Source organism: Dendropsophus ebraccatus, chromosome 6 (assembly GCF_027789765.1).
Source record: "Dendropsophus ebraccatus isolate aDenEbr1 chromosome 6, aDenEbr1.pat, whole genome shotgun sequence".
Classification (NCBI taxonomy): Eukaryota; Metazoa; Chordata; class Amphibia; order Anura; family Hylidae; genus Dendropsophus; species Dendropsophus ebraccatus.
This window is the reverse complement of record NC_091459.1, coordinates 124924287-124937161: the sequence shown is the minus strand read 5'-3', so window position 1 is coordinate 124937161 and position 12875 is coordinate 124924287. Positions and strand designations below refer to the sequence as shown.

Below are 12875 nucleotides of genomic sequence, written 5' to 3'. Positions count from 1 at the left end.
TTGTACATAGGAGCAGTATTATAGTAGTTATATTCTTGTATAAAGGAGCAGTATTATAGTAGTTATACACGAACTGGAGAGAATGGAACCGCTGCACATCCCATCCATGGCTGACACTAATGCCGCTAGGCCTATATTAAAAATCAACACCAGAGTGTCTGTATATGAATTGATCAAGCCATATTGCTCCGTGTACCACCGCGCAGGTCCACACGGGTCCCCACGCTAACTCCACACCGCGTCGGTCAGCGACCGCCAACCCCGCAAAGCGTGCACGTGCTGGACAGGGAGGCCACGGAACGGCCCCGCAACCCCAATGTCACAGGACCAGACCCAAAAAGCCCCACCAAAACCCAGCCAGCACCACCGGCGGGGAAGGCCGCCCCCAATCGACACAAGTATGGATATGGCATTACACTTACCATTGCTGCTCTCACAGAATGGGGAAGACATAGGGTCCAGAAATGCGAGCACAGACACATCCCGCCAATTTTGGTCACGTGGGTCCCATACTTGTGTCGTTTGGGGGCAGCCTTCCCCACCGGTGGTGCTGGCTGGGTTTTGGGGGGCTTTTTGGGTCTGGTCCTGTGACATTGGGGTTGCAGGGCCGTTCCATGGCCTCCCTTCCCTGCACGTGCACGCTTTGCGGGGTTGGCGGTCGCTGACCGACACGGTGTGGAGTTAGCGTAGGGACCCGTGTGGACCAGAGGACCTGCGCGGTGGTACACGGGGCAATATGGCTTGATCAATTCATATACAGACACTCTGGTGTTGATTTTTAATATAGGCCTAGCGGCATTAGTATCAGCCATAGATGGGATGTGCAGCGGTTCCATTCTCTCCAGTTCGTGTTTTACAGATCTCCCTCTCTGAACAGCTAGCACTCTTTTATAAGACCCACATGACCAAAATTAGCAGGAGATGCCTGTGCTCACATGTCTGGACCCTATGTCTTCCCCATTCTGTGAGAGCAGCAATGGTAAGTGTAATACCATATCCATACTTGTGTCGTTTGGGGGCAGCCTTCCCCGCCGGTGGTGCTGGCTGGGTTTTGGTGGGGCTTTTTGGGTCTGGTCCTGTGACATTGGGGTTGCAGGGCCGTTCCATGGCCTCCCTTCCCTGCACGTGCACGTTTTGCGGGGTTGGCGGTCGCTGACCGACACGGTGTGGAGTTAGCGTAGGGACCCGTGTAGACCAGAGGACCTGCGCGGTGGTACACGGGGCAATATGGCTTGATCTATTCATATACAGACACTCTGGTGTTGATTTTTAATATAGGCCTAGCGGCATTAGTGTCAGCCATGGATGGGATGTGCAGCGGTTCCATTCTCTCCAGTTCGTGTATTATAGTAGTTATATTCTTGTACATAGGAGCTGTATTATAGTAGTTATATTCTTGTATATAGGAGCAATATTATAGTATTTATATTCTTGTATTTAGGGGCAGTATTATAGTAGTTATATTCTTGTACATAGGAGCAGTATTATAGTAGTTATATTCTTGTATATAGGAGCAATATTATAGTAGTTATATTCTTTTACATAGGAGCAGTATTATAGTAGTTATATTCTTTTACATAGGAGCAGTATTATAGTAAAAGAAATCCCCATAGGCTTGCTTGCCTGTGGCTGTAGAAGATGTAGAATTTTGTTCCTCTTTCTCCCTCCTAGGACTTTCTGATGGGGATGTTCTAGCAGAAGTAGCTGACCGAGCGCTTACAAAAAAAAAAGAGGAAGCATCTTCTATAGATTATCAGGCTCCATTTCACAGCTTTAATCCATTTTGCTGAGGTGTCTTTTGACGTCTTACAGCCCTTCATGTACTAGTTTTCTGATTGCCTAGAGATGGAAGTCTAAAAGAGATAACTCCCCACTGCTCTTTAAACTAGAGAGCACATGTGGTCAAATATTAGTCCTAAGGCATTATAGAGAGTCTGGCTACTGAATTTCCCATCAGTAAAACAGTGTCTATGCATCATGTGCAGGAGGGTTAGTCTTTATGCGTTCCTGAAATCTTGAAGGCTACCAGTAAGTATTTCCAGAGAACAGGTAAGTACAAGGCTTTCAGCAGACATTGGGGTATGATATCCCAACCTAGTCCTTATGTTCCAAGAAGTTAAGTGAAACATGAAGCTTCCAGAAAGAGGTTATACAGGATTTGAAAAAGTTTTTTTTTTTTTTTTTAGAAACAGGGCCACTCTTGTCCTCCGTTTGTGTGTTGCATTGTAGCACTGTTCCATTAAGTTAAGTGAGTTAAGCAGAGTAATACCACACACAACCTGAAAAAGATTGGGTCTCGGAGAACAAGTGGCTTTTAGCTTATGATTGTCTATCACAGTTATCGAGTCTGGTTGGTTCCTCCCCATTTCTTTATTATTAAATGAAGGTCTTTGGGGCACAGAACCCATTCTCCATTATTCACAGTCCTCCCACTCCGTAAACCCAAGCACAAGGACTTAATGCAGCACTATTAAATGTAAACTCTTCATAATGTTTGATGGTTTTGCAAACTCCCATACAGCAGTAGAAACATAAGAGAGAGCTGCCCAGAGCTGTACGGTTAGTCTGAGATGGGAAATGAAAGAAAGCCGTGACACATATCAGGACACAGTGGAGCCCCTAAAGAAGGCAGACATGGCCGTTTGTATTCACACAGTCGTGGCTTGCTTTATGTTTCTGCACATACCACTAGCTAAGCCCCTCCCAACTTCTTGTCTTCTGTCTTGGTCCCTCAGCTGCTAGAGATAGATTAAGTCTAACATCAGGCAGTGACCAACGGATTGCACAGCAGAGAGGCTTCTGGGGGCCAAAACCATTCTTCTCTGCAGATCCTTGCACGTTGTCAGGCTGGATGGGGACCGGAGGAGCCATTTTCAGGTCTCTCCAGAAATGTTCTATTCAGTTAAAGTTCTCCAGTTGAGTCACTCAAAGACTCACAGAGTTGCCCCTATGCCGTTCCTGTGTGTTCTTAGCTGTGTGCTTAGGGTCATTGTCTTGTTGGAAGGTGAAAGTCAGACTAGTCTTAGGCTAGGTTCACACTGCGTTTTCAGCATCCGTTTAACGCATCCGTTTTTTGCAAAAAACGCATGAAAAACGGATTGCAAAAAACGGATTCATTTGTGTGCATCCGTTTTTCCATTGACTTCCATTATAAAAAAAAAAACGGATCCGTTTTTTTTGACGGACCAAAACGGACAAAAAAACGTTGCTGACCCTATTTTTCTGGACGTTAAAAAAAACGGATCCGTTAAACGGATGCTGAAAACGCAGTGTGAACCTAGCCTTAGGTACAGAGCACAGAGAGAGTTTAACAAGCTGATTGATGGGGGTCCAACATCAATCCCAAGAACAGGTGCGCAGTTGGCTCACAAAGAATGGAGATGGTACGAGCTCGGAATACAACACCTGGCTGGGATGGCTGGGATCAGAGATAACGTTGATATATAATACAGGGCAGTACAAAATATTTTTAGTGTATTTTGATTGTTGGACTGTCAAGTCTTGATAAATAGAAATTTTTAAAAATATATAAAACTAAACTTCTTTACTGGTAAAAATCTGCTTTATTATGTAAAAAAACAACACATAAATATTACTGCTACAATCATAACAATGTGTACTATACAACTAATGCTTTATATATCCCGCACAGAGAAGAAAAACAAATTAAAAATAATCCCAGGATCGCTGTTTTGTTCATTTTTCAAAGAAGAAAAACATGCACATCATACAGACGTCTAATATATGACATATGTCCAACCGTGAGCACATCCTTGCTTGAGTGTTTTGCTGCCAAGAAAGGGATAGCTTAGACCCTGCTCCTCCACCAACCCCTCCTCCATTATATGTACAAAATAAAAATACAACTTGTCCCACAAGCCGTCATATTTGGAAAAAAGTTATAGCTTTTGGAATGCAATGAAATTTAGGCACAAAGGGGTCACTAAGGGGTTAATCAGGATTTGAGGTTCTTGGTGCCGGACATGGTCAGTCTGCTCAAGTTGTTCATACATTGGTTTTGGGGATATTGTTCTTTTCTGCTGTGAATCATATTGCCATTGTCACTGTCGCCATGTAAGTCTGGCGCACAGTATTCCCCGTGTCACTATGTAAATAGTCTTGATGACCAGGCTCATTGTGCAGAAATCAGTTATGCTTCTCTAAACCTGATCAAAAGGTTAAAGTGGACGTGACTCAAGAATACGTTGGAAAGTGGTGGAAGAGGTGACTGAGTTCCTATATTGAGATACTGGACGGGTACTGAAATCTGCCTTATATTAGCGCCATGTGTATTACCTTGTTTCTCTAAATCTAAGCCCTACCTAAAAAATAAGCCCTAGCTGGTTATTGCAGAGTTTTAAATACAAGCCCTACTCTAAAAAGAAAAAGCTACTCCATGGAGTACAAGAAATGATTCCAGCATCATGTGTGATTGTTTTTTATGCAAAAATAACACCTATCCTCCAAAAAAAGACTCTTTTAGGAAAAAAAAATAATATATAATAATAATATTTTCAGATAAACACGGTAGTCACTGATTTATACCAGGACAGTCAACTTTTTCCATATAGACCTATTTTTTATGGTCCTTCAAGGGGCGTCACTATGCTGAAACAAACATGGAAGGTCACAATTCTCTGTGAAGGTTTAATATTCTAGAACATTACAATTTCCCATTACTGTGCATGAACAACTGATCCAGATTGTCAAGGCCCTATTTCACAAAGCAAGTGTCACTGGCCGATAATCAGCACCATGTACGATGTTGGGTGATGGTTGTCTTTCAACGTGTTGAAAAACCAGTGATTACAATACTTTGCTTCCAGGAAAATAAAACACCCTTCTATAAAAACACACCCTAGCTACTCTACCCTCTAGTCTAAAGTAAAGCACCCCCTACTTTAAATAGGGCACCCCCGGAACTAAGGCCGCCACTGCCACCATCCCCTCGTGGACCTCCGAAACCAGCACTGAAGGAAGCCTGGTCCATGGCCCCCATGTCATCTGCATGTCCCGACGCACGCCGCCATACGCCACACGTCACGCCGCTGACCCGCCGCTGATGCGTTCTTCGTGTGAGAATTCCGGGGAGGATGTCTTCCGCAGACCGCCACTATCTTCTATGGGCTGCCCGGATGATCTAGCGATCACCCAATCGCCCAGGCAGCCCCCCGCATCTCTCAGCACCACCCCCCCCCGGCTCTTACCCAACGACTGCCGATGCATGTAGTAGCACCAGCAGCGAGCGGGGAACAAGGAGCAAACAAGCACTGACCGGACAGGTTGGCGCTCACTTTCTCCCTCTCGTCGACTCGTGTAATAGGGGCTTTAGTCTTCCACCAAACATTTCATTTGGTATCATGGTTTTTCTTCTTGTATCTACCAAACCCAGTTTTCATTATCGTATCAGATATATCTTGAGACTGATCAGCTCACTAAGGGATGAGGTTACAGCTGCTTATAAAAGTCTATACAGCTAGGAAGTGTCTAGAAATAGTAAGAAGGGGAGAGAGGCGGCTTGCAGTCAGTGTAAAAGCTCAGACCAGTTTTAATTTACTGCATATTACCTCTCTATAATGTCCTCCATGCTGCTGCTTTGAGTGTATTCTATAGACATTCTATATAGTGTGTGTAGTGTATGGGAGACATTATTGCTATTCTTTGTCCACTAGCTTGGGGAGCTACAGTATAATGCGCAGGTACACCATCATAACTCAAAATGTGTGGGATGAATAGGGTGTGTTCTGATCAGATTAGGATTTTGTAGTTAGCAGCTCGGGGAGTTTTCTCCATTGTGAATACATTGTGAGTGCAGCAAGAGGAAGTGCAGTGTCCTCGGTGAGTGCTCACTTTTATTTATTATTCACAAAGATGATAGGGGTCCTGTCCTATATGTAAGTGGAGGTCTGGTTGGCTTGTTATATATTTTATTTATCATTCAATTTCTATGGACAGGAAGTGGTTGGGATGTCTACCAGGAGCCATATGGTAGTTATCTAGAAAGGATGGTGACATGTTGATGATAGATGATGTTGATGTCGAGTTTGGTCGATGTTGATTCTGTTGATGTTGGTATGGTAGATCCTGTTGATGTTGGTACGGTAGATTCTGTTGCTGTCGACTTTGGTACGGTAGATTCTGTTGATGTTGGTACAGTAGATTCTATTGATGTTGGTATTGTAGATGGTGTTGATGTTGTTATGGAAGATTCTTTTGATGCTATTATTGTAGATGCTGTTGATGCTGGTATGGTAGATGGTGCTGGTATTGTCGATTATGTTATGGTAGATGGTGTTGGTATGGTAGATTCTGTTGCAACATAAATTATGTTGATATGGTTAATAGTGTTGGTGTAATATATGGTGCTGGTGTAGATGGTGTTGGTATGGTAGATGGTGATGATGTCAATGTTGGCATGGTAGATGGTTCTGGTGTTGTCCATGTTTGTATGGTACATGGTGTTGATGATGATGTGGGTTTGATATATGGTGCTGGTGTAGATGGGGTTGGTATGGTAGATGGTGTTGATGTCCATGTTTGTATGGTAGATGGTGTTGATGTCGATGTTGGTATGGTAGATGGTGCTGGTGTTGTGGTGTTGCCTTTGTTGGTATGGTATGGTAGATTCTGTTGATGTTGCTATCGTAGATGGTCTTGGTGTTGATAAACTATGTTGATATGGTTAATAGTGTTGGTGTAAAATATAATGCTGGTGTAGATGGTGTTGATATGCTAAATGGTGTTGATGTCGATGTTGGTATGGTAGATGGCGCTGGTGTTGTCCATGTTTGTATGGTAGATAGTGTTGATGACAATGTGGGTGTGATATATGGTTCTGGTGTAGATGGTGTTGGTATGGTAGATGGTGCTGGTGTTGCCTTTGTTGGTATGGTATGGTAGATAGTGTTGGTATAGTAAATGGTGTTTACGTTGTTGTTGGTCTGGTATGGTAGATGGTGTTGGTATAGTAAATGTTGTTAATGTCGTTGTTGGTATGGTGTGGTAGATGGTGTTGGTATAGTAAATGGTGTTGATGTCGTTATTGGTATGGTGTGGTAGATGGTGTTGGTATAGTAAATGTTGATGTCGTTGGTATGATGTGGTAGATGGTGTTGGTATAGTAAATGGTGTTGATGTCGTTATTGGTATGGTGTGGTAGATGGTGTTGGTATAGTAAATGTTGATGTCGTTGGTATGATGTGGTAGATGGTGTTGGTATAGTAAATGGTGTTGATGTCGTTATTGGTATGGTGTGGTAGATGGTTTTGGTATAGTAAACGGTGTTGATGTCGTTATTGGTATGGTGTGGTAGATGGTGTTGGTATAGTAAATGGTGTTGATGTCGTTATTGGTATGGTGTGGTAGATGGTGTTGGTATAGTAAATGGTGTTGATGTCGTTGGTATGGTGTGGTAGATGGTGTTGGTATAGTAAATGGTGTTGATGTCGTTATTGGTATGGTGTGGTAGATGGTGTTGGTATAGTAAATGGTGTTGATGTCGTTATTGGTATGGTGTGGTAGATGGTGTTGGTATAGTAAATGGTGTTGATGTCGTTGGTATGGTGTGGTAGATGGTGTTGGTATAGTAAATGGTGTTGATGTCGTTATTGGTATGGTGTGGTAGATGGTTTTGGTATAGTAAACGGTGTTGATGTTGTTATTGGTATGGTGTGGTAGATGGTGTTGGTATAGTAAATGGTGTTGATGTCGTTGTTGGTATGGTATGGTAGATGGTGTTGGTATAGTAAATGGTGTTGATGTCGTTATTGGTATGGTGTGGAAGATGGTGTTGGTGTGTTCAGGGTCTATTAGACGAAGCGATTTTTAATGTTTATCGACAAACGGTAAACAATTGCAAACAAGATTGTTTATTGTTCACCATATTACACAGAACTTGAGTTGTTATTGCAAACGTTACTACGATCATTTACTCCATCTGATCCCAGCAAAACAATGCATAATGTGCAATTACACTGAACGAGTAGTGAACAAATGCGGAACTTAAGCGAACAAATGTGGAATTACAGTGAATGATTAGCGAACAATAGTTAGCAAATGATAATCGGCCCGGGTAATAGGGCCCTTGGGTAGTAACGGACCCCCAAAAGTTAGATGCAGCCAGGCATGCATTCTTCTTGGTGTCCCAGATGCATCCAGAGGTTTTGGCAAAATTTCCTGAGGTGTCATTGTGGACTTGGTGACCTCCAAATGATCGAATATTGATTTCAAAGTCCCGAATATTTTTCTCCCATAGACTATAATGGGCTTCGATCTTCCATCGAATATACGAATATTGGGGGCTATTCGAATCGAATTTCGAATTTTCAAATATTTTACTATTCACTCATCTCTACTTGCCATGTGTCTTATGTATTATATCTGGGATGGTGACTCTGTGAATACCCAACATAAGGCTATGTCCACACTACGTAAAAGCACGTCCGTTGTTGTCATCGGCAACAACAGCCGTACTTTGTGCGGGTGAACAATGCCTATTGTTTTATGGGATCCCAGCCAGAGCGTATACACATCGTATACGCTCCGGCCGGGATCCTGCACGGGGCCTCAAATAACTGACATGTCAGTTTTCTGCGGCCGCAATTCAATGTGTCAGTTCACACAGTGAAGCGGGCAGCTCCGGCCGCTCGCTTCACTGTGTGCTATGGGAGGTTCTGATGCGGGCGCGCGCTGATGCGCCCGCATCAGAACCCTGCGGCCGAAGGATCATCCGGACGGTACTTAAGTACCGGCCAGGATGATCCGGGCAGAGACCGGCCGTTCCGTGACCGGCCGGGTCACTGAATGGCCGGTCTCTATACGTAGTGGGAACATAGCCTAAAACAGTTTCTTGTTTTTAGGTGATGCCTAAAGTTTTAAACCTGTAAATTATTGAACTTTGGTTTTCATTTCCAGATGATCCTGTGTGACCAGACCTTCAGGATGCACACATATGCACTGGTGCTATCCTTGTTGCATGGAGTCATTGTGTGCTCTAGAGAACCATGTCCCCCTCAGTTAATCCTTATGTCCTTTGATGGATTCAGTGCAGATTATGTGCAAAACTACTCATTTCCCAATCTCCAGGAATTTATCGATGATGGCGTCCTGGTGATGGACGTCAAAAATGTCTTCATCACGAGCACCCTAACTAACCATTACTCCTTAGTCACCGGTCTATATGCCGAAAGTCATGGGATTGTAGCCAATTCAATGTATGACAAGGATAATAACCTGACCGTTGGTCCAAACAACTTTGGCTCTAAGGCCAACCCCCTGTGGTGGAATCAGGCTACCCCTATCTGGGTGACAAATCAACTAGCAGGGCGGAGGAGCGGCTCTGCCATGTGGCCAGGGGGTGAATTTACCATCCAGAATGTCACCCTCAAAGACGCTTTACCATACAACCCCTCGGTGACTTTTGAGGAGCGGGTGAATAACATCACCTCCTGGTTCACCAGGGCCAAAGACCCCATCAACTTTGCTGTTTTATATTTTGAAGAACCAGACCTTAGTGGACATCTTTATGGGCCGGAAGACAAGAAAAATATGGCTAAAGCGTTGAAAATCATAGACAAATATATAGGCTACTTGGTGGCCAAGCTTAAAAGGTTGAAGCTTTGGCATAAAGTCAATGTAATAATCACCAGTGACCATGGGATGGCCCAGTGCTCCAAGGAGAGAATTATTGTCCTTGATGATTGTATTGGCCGCGGTAACTACACACTGGTGGATACAAATCCAGTAGCGGCCATACTGCCCCTTAAAAGTGAGTGTAATGAGAGCGAGTGTTCATGTTCTAATCTTATGGAGGTGTATTCCACCTTATTGTATAATGGAAGATGGACAAATCTCAGAAGCAAATTTTTGAGAGGCTGTAGGAGAAACTCACTTCTATATCCCATCTCTATGTGTATGTAATAGCATGGGCAGCAAGCATGAACGAGGGGTAAGCAAGCACTGACCTATAGATGTTTAGACACTCTGTGCCACCATATGTTGCCTATTTTGGGGTATCCCATAGTCAACTACAATGGAAAGTCATTTTCCAAAATGGACACTATATACATTAGGCGGGCACCACATACAATAACACCGGAGTGCTAGTCCTATCCAGACCCAGGACAACCATAGTATACAAAAAAGAATTTGATTTGGAAAAACACAGTCTGCACCTCCACAATATATTCAATAATCTTTATTTTAATCCACTCAAAAGACACAAAGGTAAAAACCTTTTAAAAACAAACACATAATCCTACCACAGGCCCCAATAAGGCACAGTGATACACTGATCCACCCCATTTAATAGTTCAGAGAGAGCAAGAAATAATTGATTAATATGACAATAATAAAGTGCAAAAAAGTGTATGTAAACTTATCTGACCCTATCAAGTGCCACAAAGTGCAAGTGCATGTAATGGAATAGGACAAAGCAGTATCCTAAAAAGAGAAGAAGAAATAAACAATAGGCAATAAAGTGAAAAAATACAAATGAGAAAATAAATAAATAAACAAATAATATAAACAATCACATATGCTATCTCATGGATGGATCAGGCAGATTAACCCCACGCGTTCTGTCACGTGGACTTCATCAGAGGTACTTGTCTCGTGTCATAGTGGTGGTATATATAGTACATATCAAGTCTAACTCTAATCATGATAATAGGGTGGCGTATAAAACATGGATGTACCACTCAATATCTTACACTATAATACCCAAGAAAATAATGGCGCCATATTTACCTGTGCGACTATGGCGCCATTATTTTCTTGGGTATTATGCGACATGTGGCCGGATGGATTGGGGAACCGATTTATAAGTGTAAGATATTAAGTGGTACATTTATGTTTTGCATGCCACTATTTTTTCACTTTATTGCATATTGTTTATTTCTTCTTCTCTTTTTAGGATACTGCTTTGTCCTATTCCATTACATGCACTTGCACTTTGTGGCACTTAATAATAGGGTCAGATAAGTTTACATACACTTTTTTGCACTTTATTATTGTCATATTTATCAATTATTTCTTGCTATCTCTGTACTATCATGTGGGGTGGATCAGTGTTTCACTGTGCCTTATTGGGGCCACTGGTAGGATTATGTGTTTGTTTTTAAAAGGTTTTTGAATTTTTTGTCTTTTGAGTGGATTAAAATAAAGATTATTGAATATATTGTGGAGGTGCAGACCTTGTTTTTCCAGATCAAATTCTTTTTTGTATACTATGATTTTCCAAAATGGACACCACCCATTAAGGGCCCTATTATGCAAAGTTATAATTTACCCGATCAGGCTGATTTGGCAGATTATTGCTCTGCATAAAAGAGCAGATGATTGGCTGATCGTTGTCTTTTAAAAACGTTTAAAAATCATTGGCCGCTCGTAGCTGTTTCCAGGGTAAAGAAAATAATAAAGATTATACTTACCTCTCCATATTCCCCTGCTGTCCTGCTGCCTTGCTCCTTTTTCCCCTACTCGCTGCAGCCAACTATGGCACTTCCAAACCCATCCACCCATGGCCAGTAATTGGCTGAGCCGCCTATCACTTTAGAGATGGGATCAGAAGTCCCTGAGGCGGCTGTGGTGAGTGGGGGAGACAGGAACAAGGCTGAAGAACACTGGGGGAACCTGGACAGGTAAGTATACATCCCTTTCCTATTTTACACCAAAATTTCAGTTGTGTTTCCTCTGTTTCCTAGATAAGATGCTTGTTTACAACCTGCTAAAAAAATGCAGTGATCACGCGACAGTCTACCTTAAAGAAAACATCCCGGAGCGATATCACTACAAGCACAACAGTCGTATCCAGCCCATTATCATGGTGGCGGACGAGGGATGGACTATAGTGCAAAATGCGTCCTCTCCTTTCCTTTACTGTAAGACATCTCATTTAAATACAGTGTGTATATATATATATATATATATATATATATATATATATATATATTGGAAGTACTATTGGGAGTATCCTACAGTGCCTGCTTTGATCACAAGGTGGGCATTGCTGGCAGTAGCTGCAGGGGGGCACCACTGGTTTGTTATAATGTGGCTGCAGTGTGAGGATAGTCTGCAGGGGGATCTAGTATTTGGGGCAAGTCAGAGTAGTCCTCATCTGTCCTCCATATGGATAACATCCAATTGTCTGACTGATGTCTTCAGTATGGACAACATGTTTGTGCTACGCCACAATCATGGATGACTCAAACTTTTTATGTGGAAAAAAGTGTTCTTCATGAACTGTACATGTCACAGTCAGGAACCCCGAAGACACCAACACAGGACCAAGTTTGGGAAACTCATAAGTAGTTGTCAGTCTTAAAGTGTGTTCAGCCTTTGGCGGTAAGGTGTCCTTAAGACTATTCTTCTCTTGCAGTGGGATATCACGGCTATGACAACAGTCTTCGCAGCATGCATCCCTTCCTAGCGGCTCACGGACCCGCATTTCTCGAGGGGATCAATATCAGCACGATAAACAGCGTAGACATCTATCCCATGATGTGTCACATCCTCAAGCTGAAGCCAAAACCCAACAATGGGACCCTGTCCAGCACCAGGTGCCTGTTAGTCGGCCGGAATGCTAGTGAGTGCCATAGACCATAGGGATCACCATGGACCCACCAAAAATGTTCATCCATACTAAACCTATTTGTACATGGATGCAATGAGCTTCTCTATATTTATTGATTGGAAAATGCATTAAAAATTAGAACAACCAATTTGAAACTTTTTTCTAAACTGCTTGCCGATAGATGGGGGCCTCCTGCCGAGTCTCCTAACTAAAGACCAGGTGGGTTTTGTTATGCATCGCCAGGCCAGGGAAAATACAAGATGTACAATACACCTCATTATTTTTGTGTTTAACAAGACAAAGT

General features: G+C 42.8%; 1 protein-coding gene across 1 annotated transcript; it reads left to right on the top strand.

The window, feature by feature from the left end:
- Positions 1-8937: 8937 nt before the first annotated feature.
- Positions 8938-12656, top strand: LOC138795062 (bis(5'-adenosyl)-triphosphatase enpp4-like). The gene is made up of 3 exons (XM_069974015.1): positions 8938-9766; positions 11703-11879; positions 12377-12656. Exons 1-3 carry the CDS (start codon positions 8941-8943, stop codon positions 12601-12603), a joined length of 1230 nt encoding a protein of 409 aa, XP_069830116.1. The 5' UTR covers positions 8938-8940; the 3' UTR covers positions 12604-12656.
- The last annotated feature ends 219 nt before the right edge of the window (positions 12657-12875 follow it).